Source organism: Syngnathoides biaculeatus, chromosome 14 (genome assembly GCF_019802595.1).
Source record: "Syngnathoides biaculeatus isolate LvHL_M chromosome 14, ASM1980259v1, whole genome shotgun sequence".
Lineage (NCBI taxonomy): Eukaryota > Metazoa > Chordata > Actinopteri > Syngnathiformes > Syngnathidae > Syngnathoides > Syngnathoides biaculeatus.
Window position 1 is genome coordinate 9,901,720 of NC_084653.1, and position 14,592 is coordinate 9,916,311.

At 41.4% G+C, this 14,592-nt stretch overlaps 1 protein-coding gene across 5 annotated transcripts in view; it reads left to right on the top strand.

The window, feature by feature from the left end:
* Positions 1-14,592, top strand: part of LOC133511849 (receptor tyrosine-protein kinase erbB-4-like) — a 286,982-nt gene that overhangs the window by 199,950 nt on the left and 72,440 nt on the right. For 4 of the 5 annotated variants that reach the window (XM_061840835.1, XM_061840837.1, XM_061840836.1 and 1 more), the window contains 6 exons: positions 431-496; positions 8,463-8,581; positions 8,790-8,931; positions 10,629-10,742; positions 10,914-11,040; positions 11,235-11,308. In XM_061840835.1, the coding sequence (XP_061696819.1) occupies positions 431-496; positions 8,463-8,581; positions 8,790-8,931; positions 10,629-10,742; positions 10,914-11,040; positions 11,235-11,308 (642 nt within the window). The remainder of the gene's footprint in view (positions 1-430; positions 497-8,462; positions 8,582-8,789; positions 8,932-10,628; positions 10,743-10,913; positions 11,041-11,234; positions 11,309-14,592) is intronic. The other variant, XM_061840839.1, reaches the window with a different exon arrangement.

The following is a 14,592-nucleotide window of genomic DNA, read 5'->3' on the forward strand; positions in this document are numbered from 1 at the left end:
TTAGCATACAGCTAATTTATATTTATAGTCCCTTGCAAGGTGACTTAAAACATAGACAAGAAGCACATTAAAGCAGTGTGTCTTGAGTCTCTATAACTGTTTTATGACCTTAACAGTATACAAGCTGGTGTGTTAATACTGAAAGATTTCAATTATTATCATAGTTATTCCTGCATAATATTAAAAGTACCTGGTTATGTCCAGATATAAGCAGTTTTGGAAAAAAAAACACATTTCACTACAATGTATAGCTAAGCTATATTCATTACTCATGCACCTTGGCCCAACTCTGTTTTTGGGATTCATGCTGTAGCTCAGTATTTGTTCCCAATCTTATTCAACAGGGAGGAATTTGATATACAAATATTGATCATAGAATCCAAGTTTTCCCTGAAAGCATCAGTGATGGTTTCCATGACATTCTATGCAGGTCAGAAGTGCCATCGCTCCTGTAATGGCCGTTGCTGGGGGCCCAAAGAGGATCAGTGCCAAAGCTGTAAGTAGTTAAAGTGGAAGATAACCATTTTCATTCTGTCTTCTGACCAAGTTGCTACCAGCAGAAAATGTTTTATAATGCAATGTTCAAAACTTTTGTCATTTAAAAAAAAAAAAACACTTTTGAAAATTAATCGGGGCAATATTGAAAGTTAATTAAGTATCTTTTATCTACACTATTGCACTTAAACTGTACAAAGACCGAATTATGAGGTGCTGAAATAAGGAGATATAATGTTGAACTGTTTTTCACCATTTCAGTTTTCCTTTTTTCTTTCTTTTATATTTACTTTTTTCTGGCCATGACTTAACATGTAATGACACATTTGGCCATCGGGCATAAGTGGCCCTTTCTCATCTTGATCTTGAGCTCCCCAAAGATGTAGTTGCAGTTAAGTGACCAGTTGGCAGTCACATTATGTTGGTTGGCGTAAAGCAAGCAAGCTGGAATCCATCCAGACTTTTTCCTGTTTTGGTGCAGTAAGCTTTTGTCGGCTGATACCACCGTCCCCCCCCTTTTTTTTTTTTTTTACTAGCTAGCCAGCTAGCTCCCTGTGGGTCGAAGACAAAGAAGAGGAGGAAACCGGATCCAGCGTCAGAAGAAAAAGTGGAATGCACAGAGCCTACAACTGAGTGTAGGGACTTTGAATGTTGGGACTATGACAGGAAAAGCTCAGGAGTTGGTTGACATGATGATTAGGAGAAAGGTTGATATTCTGTGCATCCAAGAGAGCAGGTGGAAAGGTAGTAAGGCTAGAAGTTTGGGAGCAGGGTTTAAATTATTCTACCATGGAGTAGATGGGAAGAGAAATGGAGTAGGGGTTATTTTAAAGGAAGAGCTGGCTAAGAATGTCCTGGAGGTGAAAAGAGTATCAGATCGAGTGATGAGACTAACATTTGAAATTGAGGGTGTTATGTATAATGTGGTTAGCGGCTATGCACCACAGGTAGGATGTGACCTAGAGTTGAAAGAGAAATTTGGAAGGAACTAGATGAAGTAGTTCTGAGCATCCCAGACAGCGAGAGAGTTGTGATTGGTGCAGATTGTAATGGACATATTGGTAAAGGAAACAGGGGCGATGAAGAAGTGATGGGTAAGTACGGCATCCAGGAAAGGAACTTTGAAGGGCAGATGGTGGTGGACTTTGCAAAAAGGATGGAGATGGCTGTAGTGAACACTTATTTCCAGAAGAGGGAGGAACACATAGTGACCTACAAGAGCGGAGGTAGAACCACGCAGGTAGATTATATTTTGTGCAGACGATGTAATCTGAAGGAGGTTACTGACTGTAAAGTAGTGGTAGGGGAGAGTGTAGCTCGACAGCATAGGATGGTAGTGTGTAGGATGACTCTGGTGGTGGGTAGGAAGATTAAGAAGACAAAGGTAGAGCAGAGAACCATGTGGTGGAAGCTGAGAAAGGAAGAATGTTGTGCGGCCTTCCGGAAAGAGGTGAGACAGGCTCTCGATGGACAACCGAAGCTCCCGGAAGACTGGACGACGACAGCCAAGGTGATCAGAGAGACAGGCAGGAGAGTACTTGGTGTGTCATCTGGTAGGAAAGGGGAGAAGGAGACTTGGTGGTGGAACCCCAAAATACAGGGAGTCATACAAGGAAAGAGATTAGCGAAGAAGAAGTGGGATACTGAGAGGACTGAGCAGAGGCGAAAGGAGTACATCGAGATGCGACGTAGGGCAAAGGTAGAGGGGGCAAAGGCTAAACAAGAGGCATATGAAGACATGTACACCAGGTTGGACACGAAAGAAGGAGAAAAGGATCTCTACAGGTTGGCCAGACAGAGGGATAGAGATGGGAAGGATGTGCAGAAGGTTAGGGTGATTAAGGATAGAGATGGAAATGTGTTGACTGGTGCCGGTGATTAGTAAGGGGGAAGTCAGAAAGGCACTACAAAGGATGAAGAATGGAAACCCAGTTGGTCCTGATGACATAGTGGTGGAGGTATGGAAGCAATTTGGAGAGGTGGCTGTGGAGTTTTTGACCAACTTATTCAACAGAATACTAGCGGGCGAAAAGATGCCTGAAGAATGGAGGAAAAGTGTTCTAGTTCCCATTTTTAAGAACAAAGGGGATGTTCAGAGCTGTGGGAACTATAGAGGAATAAAGTTGATGAGCCACACAATGAAGTTATGGGAAAGAGTAGTGGAGGCTAGACTCAGGACAGAAGTAAGTATCTGCGAGCAACAATATGGTTTCATGCATAGAAAGAGTACCACAGATGCATTATTTGCCTTGAGGATGCTCGTGGAAAAGTACAGAGAAGGTCAGAAGGAGCTACATTGTGTCTTTGTGGATCTAGAGAAAGCCTATGACAGAGTACCAAGAGAGGAACTGGGTACTGCATGCGTAAGTCTGGTGTGGCAGAGAAGTATGTTAAAATAGTACAGGACATGTATGATGGCAGCAGAACAATGGTGAGGTGTGCCTTAGGTGTGACAGAGGAATTTAAGGTGGAGGTGGGACTGCATCAGGGATCAGCTCTGAGCCCCTTCCTGTTTGCAGTGGTAATGGATAGGCTGACAGATGAGGTTAGACTGGAATCCCCTTGGACCATAATGTTCGCAGATGATATTGTGATATGCAGTGAAAGCAGGGAGCATGCAGAGGAAGAATTAGAAAGATGGAGACATGCACTGGAAAGGAGAGGAATGAAGATTAGCCGAAGTAAAACAGAATATATGTGCGTGAATGAGAAAAGTGGAGGGGGAAGAGTGAGGCTACAGGGAGAAGAGATAGTGAGGGTGGACGACTTCAAATACTTGGGGTCAACAATACAGAGCAATGGAGAGTGTGGTCAGGAAGTGAAGAAACGGGTCCAAGCAGGGTGGAACAGCTGGGGAAAGGTGTCTGGTGTGTTATGTGACAGAAGAGTGTCTGCTAGGATGAAGGGCAAAGTTTACAAAACAGTGGTGAGGCCGGCCATGATGTACGGATTAGAGACGGTGGCACTGAAGAAACAACAGGAAGCTGAACTGGAGGTGGCAGAAATGAAGATGTTGAGGTTCTCGCTCGGAGTGACCAGGTTGGATAGGATTAGAAATGAGCTCATTAGAGGCACAGCCAAAGCTGGATGTTTTGGAGACAAGATTCGAGAGAGCAGAGTTCTATGGTTTGGACATGTTCAGAGGCGAGAGAGTGAGTATATTGGTAGAAGGATGCTGAGGATGGAGCTCCCAGGCAAAGAGCGAGAGGAAGACCAAAGAGAAGGTTTATGGATGTGGTGAGGGAAGACATGAGGGCAGTTGGGGTTAGAGAGGAAGATGGAGGAGATAGGCTAAGATGGCAAAAGATGACACGCTGTGGCGACCCCTAACGGGACAAGCTGAAAGGAAAAGAAGAAGAAGAGCCAGCTAGCTCCCTCATGACCCAGATAGTTCTCATCAGGTTCTTTCCAGATGGCTGAGGTGGACGATTCTGATATGCTCTGGTTATCCTGCGCAACCTTTTCCATCAACTGTTTTCCATCTGCCATCCAGTGGTTAGTCCTGTTACACTTTCTCCCATTCATCTGTCATTGCTGATGTCCACTTTCAGCTTTGGTTCCACTCCAGAAACCAGCTTTGGACATATCGCTTCCCTGTTCATCAATGCGATTCCGCGGGCTCGGCTACTGACCGCTTTCTCTGGCAAACAGTTATCAGTGTCCCTTTTACGAGGGGTTTTTGGTCCCATTTGCCTGGTCACGGACATTCTGGGCTCTGGTCACTTACTGATCCATCCCTCAAAAGGTTATTCAGCTACCATTAGTGGTCGGTGCACTCGCACGCCCATAAATTGAGATTATCATTGAGTGTAAACATGTCTGCCCACTGTCATTTATTCTTATCACTGCATTCTATGCATTCAGTGGTTAGACCACTGGTTTGGTAAACCAGGGGTTGTGGGTTCGTATCCCACTGGGGCCTCCACTCCCGGCGTAAAAATTGTACCAAACATATATCTATATGTCCGTTCATCTGAGATGACACGCTGTGGCGACCCCAAAAGGGACAAGCCGAAAGAAACCAACCAACTGCATTCTATTAACATCTCATCCTATCAATCACTTCCTGTGCAAATGCAGCTTGCATGTTATCTGTTATCTGTGATTACTAGTTGAAGTCAGTGACTTAGTTGAAAGGACAGGGGTCTAAGTAAATTAATGCACAATTTTATCATTTCATCATTGGAACACCACCATGCAGGAACTGAAAAGTACCCTCTCCAAATGATTGAAAAAAGAATCTTCAAGATGGCATAATAATCAGAATACACAGGATTCAGAAGACCTCCAACTGATTATGGGTTGTGTCCTAAGACTTTTTGTCATGATTCTAATGCTAAATCATCCGTCACATACACATGCTAATAATATCTTGGTGCATGTGAGAATAATTTGCTCTCAACAGCGGAAAATGGAATATTTAGCCCCCATATTTCATTACTTTCCTCTCAAATGATCTGCTCGTGTCTCTTCCCTTCATTTTCCCATTTTTGCGCATGCAATTTTCTCCACAGGTCAGATACAATCTAAATAAGATGACAACGGACACACACAAACCACACGCAAGGCAATTTACACCTCTCGATATTTTTTTCTGCTTGATGTTCCTCCTATACCTGTTTGATTGTACCTTTCTTCTCATGAATTTTCTCACCTGCAATCTCTCCTCCACTGTGCTCGGACCACCTGATTTCTGGCTTCAAACATGGGTATATCTTGATGTATTTGTTCTGTGGTGATGATCCCATTAAGATAATTAGGAATGAACTTTGAGAACACCGTGATCAACATGTTACAGATGGACCATTGATAAGGACAGAGGGGCTATTTGTCTTGTTTCCACATTATCACACTTGTCTCTCACAGTTGTGTCTTCAACAGGATGTGCATGTGGTGATTCACCCCCGATTGCCTTACTTTCCCTCACTGAGACACTGTTCTGCTTTTCCTTTCGGCTTGTCCTGTTAGGGATTGCCACAGTGTGTCATCTTTTTCCATCTTAGCCTATCTTCTGCATCTTCCTCTCTAACCCCAACTGTCCTCATGTCTTCCCTCATCACATCCATCAACCTTCTCTTTGGTCTTCCTCTCGCTCTTTTGCCTGGCTGTTCCATTCTCAGCACCCTTCTACCAATATACTCACTCTCTCGCCTCTGAACATGTCCAAACCATCGAAGTCTGTTTTCTCGAACCTCGTCTCCAAAACATCTTTGGCTAACCCTCTAATGAGCTCTTTTCTAATCCTATCCAACCTGGTCACTCCGAGCGAGAACCTCAACATCTTCATTTCTGCCACTTCCAGTTCTCCTTCCTGTTGTTTCTTCAGTTCCACCGTCTCTAATCTGTACATCATGGCCAGCCTCACCACTGTTTTATAAACTTTGCCCTTCATCCTAGCGGAGACTCTTCTGTCACATAACACACCCGACACCTTCGCCAGCTGTTCCACCCTGCTTGGACCCGTTTCTTATATATATATATATATATATGTAGTGGTACAGTGACCTCACAGTTCTGAGGACCGAGGCTCAAATCCCGGCCCCACCTGCGTGGAGTTTGCATGTTCTCCCTGTGCTGACGGGTTGTTTTCTCTGGGCACTCCGGTTTCCTCCAACATCCAAAAAACATGTAACATTAATTGGACACTCTAAATTTCCCCTAAGTGTGATTGTGAGTGCAACTGTTTTCTGTCTCCATGTGCCCTGCGATTGGCTGGCAAACAGTTCAGGGTGTACCCCGCCTCCTGCCCGTTGACAGCTGGGATTGGCTCCTGCATGGACATGGAAGTTCACGAGGCTAACTTTTCGCTTATATGGTCTGGGCAACACGTTATCCAAACACTTGACAGAACCAGTTGCTTTTCCTTTTTGTGTCTGGCAACAGCACAAGCTGCAGCTCACTTCATTCGCTATCATTCCATTTGATTTCAGAGTTCAGAAGTTGGCCGCACTCACTTTTGACCACACACACACACTTTACAATTTGTAAGCAGCAGGAATGAATCAATTTGCTTGCTATAATTTTCAGCCACTTTTCTGTACAGGATGCGAAGGGGGGAAAAAAAAAACACTTTTTGTAAATCACTTTCAGATATATTGTAGGGCCTTTTGGGGGAAAAAATGAAAGGACATTGAGTATGTTACAGTCACAATATGCTAAATGGTCAAATATCCTTCAAGTCAATTTGCTAAAAGTCATGTCATTGTCATTTGCTAAAAGTGTACACCTATTCATAGAATTATATTGCTTATGTTTTGTTTTTTGCTGTATTACCTTCTGCCTTTTGAAAATCAAAGCTGTGACTGATGGTTTTAACGGCAGTCTTCTGAAATTGGAGCTTCCAGCCAGGGTTTTGGAGAGACATTGTTTTTTGGCATTCTCTATATTTTTATGGATGAAAATGTGTATTTACTTTCTTTCCTCAATTTAAAAGCAACGGTTAAAGCTAGTTTGGTTTCTATTTTGGCCTGTTCATTTGTTAGAAGAGGACCCATAAACAATAGTTAACCATTTTGTTTCAACCCACACACATGAAATGAAATCCTACTGATAATTCTTTTGACATATGGTGAAATCCATGTTTTCATATGTGTCACGTTGGCTCGTATCCATTGCAGTGCTGGTATTTCATCACTTTGTGAGAAAATGTGTGAAAGAACTGCATATATTGCCAAACATTCATGGATAAAAATATCCACAAGCTATAGATTCTGCTGTTGCAAACAATCCCATTTTAAATTAATGAGCAATGTTGACGATTTTATCTCCAACCTGTTAAAACTTTGCTAATATATGGGTTAAAGGTCTGCTCACTGTTAGTAGTGAAAGGTGTTTTGTGTTACAACTGGAAATTCAAGAGAGGTGTCTTTATCATTTCTTCTGTAAATATTGTTGTTTGCTGAAGACAACCAGACAAACAACATGGATTGTGGACGGTGGTCTGTTGAGACCATGATGAACTTATTTGGTTCTGATCGTCTCAACTGTGTCTGGACGAAACCAGGTGAGGAGTACAAAGACTAGTGTGTGTTGATAGGGTGGCTGCATGAGTGCTGCTGGCACTGTGGAGCCACAGTTTATTGATGGAACAATGAAAGCCAGTCTCCGAACATAGTAATGCAGAGCAAGCACTGCCTCCCCGTTAAACAACGCTCACCCACCACCACGCTTTTGTAAACTGGGCAGCAGGGCAGTAATCAAACATGATGATGACCCTAAACACACTATGACCACTGTCTTGCTAATGAAGCTAAGGGGAAAGGTGACCAGCTTGCCAAGCATGTCTACTGACCAGAGCACTATTGAGTATCTGATTAGCATCATCAAATGGAAGGCAGAGGATCACAAAGTCTTGAACATCCACAAGTTGTCATCATGGAGAAGTCAAAGAGGGTTTGGGTTGCAACCTGTAAAGCTCTGGTGAACTCCATGCCCAATAGGATTAAAACACCACAGGAAAATAATAATCGCCACACATATTAACACATTGGGCCCAATTTGGACATTTTTTCCTCAGTGTGGATTCCTTTTTGTTGCACCTAGGTGTGTATTCCCCTTTGTTGCCAGGAGTTTAAATTTGGGCCCTGTGTTGAGTTATTTTCAGGGATTAGTAAATGCCCACTGTTATACAAACTGCAAACTGTTTTATCTTCAGTGCAAATGAAAAGAAATAGATTTATTAAATGTACTCAGTTTAGTGAGATACTCTACCTCCAAATCTGTGAGCCAAAAATAAGGCACTTCTTATTTTAAACAATAAATGGATAGTTAAATGAAAATCTTGTAGCGTTCAAAGATATAATTAATTAATGCTTTTTTTTCATGAAAAAAACAGCAAAATCCACTTGCTATAATTTTTCAGAAGTGACTCAGTACCAGACATGGAGCTATCCTAATTTTCTGTCCTTAGTTGAGGTTTAAAGGTTTTTTTTTTTTTTAAATTATCTTCTTCTTTATGTAATCTACAGTAACTAAAACGGTGTGTGCTGAGCAGTGTGATGGCCGCTGTTTTGGTCCCTATGTGAGTGACTGCTGCCACCGTGAGTGTGCAGGTGGCTGCTTTGGTCCAAAAGACACTGACTGCTTTGTAAGTGAAGACTTGCGCACACGCATACACACATGCATGTAATGTATAGAAACTGATTTCTATTTATGGGTTCACAAGGATATTGACTGTACAGCGTAGTCATTCCTTTGGTTACACACGTAAACATACCATTGGCTTTAATGTTCGGTATTTTGTTATTATGTGTGCAATGTATTATTTTTTTTTTTTAATTTGTCAACATGTACAGGCATGTACAAACTTCAATGACAGCGGAGCGTGTGTGACGCAGTGTCCCCAGCCTTTTGCATACAACCCCACCACATTCCAGGTGCAACACAATCCTAGGGCAAAATACACTTACGGAGCCTTCTGTGTGAAGAAGTGTCCACGTAAGTCTGAACACTGGACACCTAAAGGAACACATGTACTCTCCATATGATCTATGGCACTTTATTGTTCAAGACCATGTTTTGCTCAGTCGGGAGGTTGTTTTGGTTTTTAACGCTGCAAAAAAGTCCGGCGCTCTTCAGGACTGCAAGTAGTGCTTCTGATATCCATGTACAGTACTTGCAAACTCGTTAATGTGTGGAGTGATAGTGAGTTTTATTCTTGACATTTACAGATTAGGAACATGAATGTAATTTATTGGTCCTATAATATAAAACCCCATTTTCAGCTTGAAATCCAAATTAGAATTTGTTCCTTCCTTGGAATGTCACATGCTGCCTCAAACTTTAATAATGCAAATGAACTGATAATGAGCACAACAGAAGTTCATTCATATTCTGATGAATAACACAATACACAATTTTCTCAAATTTATTGAGTATTAAATGGGAGCTTGCAGTGAAGTACAACTTCTTACAAGATTTGACAGTAGCCTCACTTGGCTAATCCTCCGCCCTCTTTTGGTCTCTGGCCAAAGCAATGCTCAACTATGATTCTTAAAAATGCACATTCATAATGACGTGAGAACATTGAAAGTGTCTAGTCGTGATAAATACCCACAGATATCAAGTGTCACTAAAATAGCTCTGCGAGCAATATTGAGCTAGCATTAGCACTGCAAACAAGCCGACGAACTACGGCTGCTATGTTGGTAACATGAGTTATACGTAATCGAGTGTTACCATAACACGCAATGTTATTATCAGTTTTAAGTCTTATTTATTTATTTATCTATTTGGAGCTCAACTTCAATTTCAAATCAAAAAGAGGTGATAAATGTACTGTACATATTTGACAAAGTACTGCTAACTGCATCACTTTTAAATCCCCTCAGGTACTTCAGGTCCTCTTACAAGAGTTATGTGACTGATAACATTTTTAACCGTCAAATGTATTCTTGCGACTTTTAAAGTGCCATTCTAAGGTCATGAGGCACTTTCACAATATGTGATTCCATACTGAAGGAAGATGCAGGAGATAGGCTAAGATGGCAAAAGATGACACGCTGTGGCGACCCCTAACGGGACAAGCCGAAAGGAAAAGAAGAAGAAGAAGAAGAAGAAGATACTGAATGTTTTTCTACTTTTAAAGTATTTGGGATTGCATTGAGTCAAGGAAGATCAGCCCTCTCCACAATGGAAACACTAGGCTGGTTAGGAATTAACAATCTTGACTGAAATGAATTAACTCTACTACATTTTTCTTTGCCAAAAAAAAAAAGTCTGACAAGTAATAAAAATACTTTTTTTTTAATTACTTTCTGTACTTTTCTGTTTGAGAAACGCTGATATAAATTGCCCCTTGAAAGAGGTATAACCTTCTCAATGTAGCTCCTCTAAGAGCGTCTTTTAGTCTTTGGTCAAAACAAAAAAATACACAGATTATATATCTGTATTTTAGTTGTAGCGAAGAAATAATTATGGCTTTCTTCCTTTTTAAAATACAACAGTATAATTGCTGTGCCATCCATCTACATATATTCTGAACTCTGGCACTTCCTATCATTGTGAGTCAGAAAGAAGAAAGTGACATTCACCCTTTTTGAAGATTGTCTTCACGAAGTACCAAAGTACCATGCCCTGTATAACAAAAAGCTACAATCTGTAGTTGACATTTACAATGAAATGTTTTTTTCCAGATAATTTTGTAGTGGACCAGAGCTCCTGTGTGAGAGCGTGTCCCAGTAACAAGATGGAGGTGGAGGAGAACCGCATCAAGATGTGCATTCCTTGTACTGACATCTGCCCAAAAGGTGATGTTTTTGATAAATGTTCTTGTAATATAGGAAGCACGGCACTTTTTAAAATGGTTTGTGTGACATTTTGTTGAAGAAAGAAAATACGTAATAATAACACTTCTTTGGCGTGACATTTCTCTGCTTAAGCTAAATTGCTGCTTTTTGCTGTCTTACTGCATGTTGCAGCATGTGATGGCATTGGAACTGCCAGTCTACAGACAGCTCAGACAGTGGACTCCAGCAACATTGACAAGTTTATAAATTGCACCAAAATCAATGGCAATTTGGTTTTTCTCATCACTGGAATTAAAGGGTGAGACATTTATAGCTTCTTGCTAAGCTTATATTTTATTACTATTATTATTAACACATACTTATGATGGTATCGAATCAATGTATCACACTATTTACATTTCGAACACATTACCCTTCCATTAATATCAGTAATTCCATAAATAAAATAACAATAAGTTAGTTCATGTTGTTGTTTGATATTATCATTCACAGGGATGTCTATCATAACATTGAAGGCTTGGATCCAGAAAAACTTCATGTGTTCCGCACTGTCAGGGAAATTACAGGTACGTTTTGTTCATATATTGTAACATCTTCACACTGCCCTTAATTTAACATACCATTGGAAACTATCATAATACAAACACAATTCCAATGAGGTTAGGACGCTGTGTTCAACATCAATAAAAACAAATACAATGATTTGCTAGTCATGTTCAATCTATATTTAATTGAATAAACTACAAAGACAAGTTATTTAGTGTTCAAACTCATAAACTTGATTGTTTTTAGTAAATTATCATTAACTTTTGATTTCATGGCTGTAGCATGTTCCATAAAAACCTGGAACATGGTCATGTTTACCACTGTGTTAAATCAACTTTTCTTTTAACAACGTTCAAGGAGAGAGGTGAAAACACTCACTGTTGACTCGTTTTAAGTGGAATTCTTTCCCATTCTTCAACAGTCCAGGGTCTCCATTGTTGCATTTTACGCTTCGTAATCCACCATACATTTTCATTGAGAGACAGGTCTGGACTGTAGGCAGGCCAGTCTAGTACTTGGGCTTTTTTATGACAAAGCCACACTGTTGTAACATGTGCAGAATGTGGACTGGGATTGTCTTGCTGAAATAAGCAAGGGCATCCATGAAAAACATATTGCTTGGATGCTCACTCACAAAAGAGTGGCATGCCATCTCTCGGTTGGGGGATGAGAGCACGCCCGAAGTGGAGGAGTTGAAGTATCCTGGGGTGTTGTTCACGGGTGATGGAAGAATGGAACCTGAGATCGGCAACCGGGTCAGTGCAGTGTCTGCAGTGATGAAGACTGTGTATCAGTCCGTTGTGGTATGGAAGGAGCTAAGTTGAAAGCTGATGCTCTCAATTTACCAGTCGATCTCCGTTCCTACCCTCACCTAGGGTCATGACCAAAAGAACAAGATTCCAGATAGAAGCGGCCGAAAGTAGTTTCCTCCGCAGTGTCCGGGCTCTCCCTTAGAGATAGAGTGAGAAGTTCGGTTATCCACGAGGGGGTCAGAGTAGAGCTGCTGCTCCTCTGCATTGAGAGGAGCCAGATAGATGGCTGGGGCATCTGATTTGATGCCTCCCGGACGCCTCCATGGTTGAGGTGTTCCAGGCACTCACTGCAAAGAGACCCCGAGGATGATCCAGTACACGCTGCAGTGATACATCCTTTGGGATCCCCCCGGGAGAGCTGGGTGAAGTGTTTGGGGGTTGGGAAGTCTGAGCCTCTACTGCCCCTGCAACCAAACTAAAATAAGCGGAAGAAGATGGATGGATGGATGGATGGATGGATGGATGGATGGATGGATGGATGGATGGATGGATGGATGGATGGATGGATGGATGGATGGATGGAACTGTGTGGATATGCCTGAATTTTGAAATTAAGAGAAAGCAAAAATGCCTTATCCTGCAGTGATTTGATGATAACTAGATTCTGACTTGCCTCTTCTGCCTTTCCTATACAAACTGAATTTTGAGCTCATTCTGCTTACTGCCAAACATTGACGACAACGTTACTTCCTTAGCAGAGGCAATATTTAGCCTATAAAAATAAAATGCGTACATCCTTTTAGTTGCACATATAAAGTCGGTTTTGCTATGACTTTAGTTGTTTGGTTCCCATCCTCCCACTTATAATGGGCCACACTGAGGATAGACATAGCAACATAAATTGAATATCAGATGAGTCCTTCATTTTCCTCTGTCTCTGCTCCTTTTCCCTTAGGGGCAGGGGTACCCCAGCCTTTAGTTTCACATCCCCAGTTTTCCTTTCACGCACCATGAAAAAAACAAGTGGTGTTCTTCATTAATCTTCCAGCAACTCCTGCCTCTCTTCTTCCTCTGTGCTGTCCTTACTGATAGGAGATGACAAATGCAATGATTAGCTGTGATAAAGCTTTCCATTTACAAAGTGAAAATGAAAGCCTTTTTTTATGGATACACATCTGCGGTTGACATTATATCAGGCATGTTGAGATGGCATGAGTAATCTATTGATTAGGCTCCGAATGTTTATCTTGAATTCTAATTCAAAATGAAAAAGAAAAACTTTTCTTTATATTATTGGGTGGCGAAACCAAACAGGATTTAGTAAGGGAGTCTATCTGGTCACCCTGTCATCTTCTTGAGCTGTCACAACGACAAGACATTTGACTGAGACAGCCAACCTGCTTCTGTGACCCTGAGGTCACAAGTGCTTTTCCTCCTGCTTTTAAATGAGCTCATCCTAGACATGGCACACTTGTCTCAGTGTTTGCAATTACTTTCTTCTCTTTGTGTCTTGATTTTTTGATGGTCTCTTCAAAACATTTATTGTCGAGTGGGCAGTCTTATCCTGGCTTGTACTGTAAGTACTGCAACTTGAACCCTCTTAACCATTGCTTGCGAGTAATGACCCTGTATTCCTAAGTGGTTACACACTATAATTTGCTTTATACATGGATGTGCTTTCAGCAGAATGCGTTGAGGTGCATGGTCTTTTCACATTTACTGGAGAAAAAAATGAGGTGGTAAAACAGCACCATATCTTCATAACATCCTTCTGTCAATATTCTCCTTGATCTTTGGAGCTACTTTACTTCTTTTGCCCATTATCGTGTTGAACAGACATAAAGTGTCAAAATGTAATACTGTCGTAAGTAATGACCTATTAACAGTAGGCCTTTTTCAACTTGTCAGAATCTAGGTCAGGGGTGTCAAACTCATTATAGTTCAGTGGCCAGTTGCGGAACAATTTTTATGTCAAGTTGGCCGTTAGAGTAAAATCATAGAATAATTAATACACAAGATGTTTTCAGGGATGAGAATTTTCCGCCGATCGGCGGATTTCTGACTTTTTCAGACCAAAATGACCATTCTCGAGATAAGCGCAAATCCGTTGAGAAAATTTCAGGGGTGGGTAGGGTATCGTGCGCCTGCCTCTCGGTGGTGGGCTCCGAGCTGCAAGTTCAGCTTAGTGCTAGCACAAGCACGACTATCATATGCCGTTCTAACTTGCTCAGTCGTGTAAATATTTCCATTTTGCGACATAAACATTAAAACTTGTTTGCGGCAGATTACTCAATTGGACAACAGAGTTATACAGTATAACGATCCAATCGTGTTAGTGGTTATTCAAGTTTCACCATTGCCATGTACATGTGTTCTCAGTTCTCGGAAATCGCAGTGTAACTTGTTAGTTAGCCAAGTAATGGCACATGGGACTTAGATAGTGCGAACTGAGCGACGGTCTGTTCAAAGTTTTACGATGGCGAAAGTGTTAGAAAAAAGGGATGAAGATCGAGCGAGGGCAATTGACAAGGATGCTGGAATCAAAAACTGTT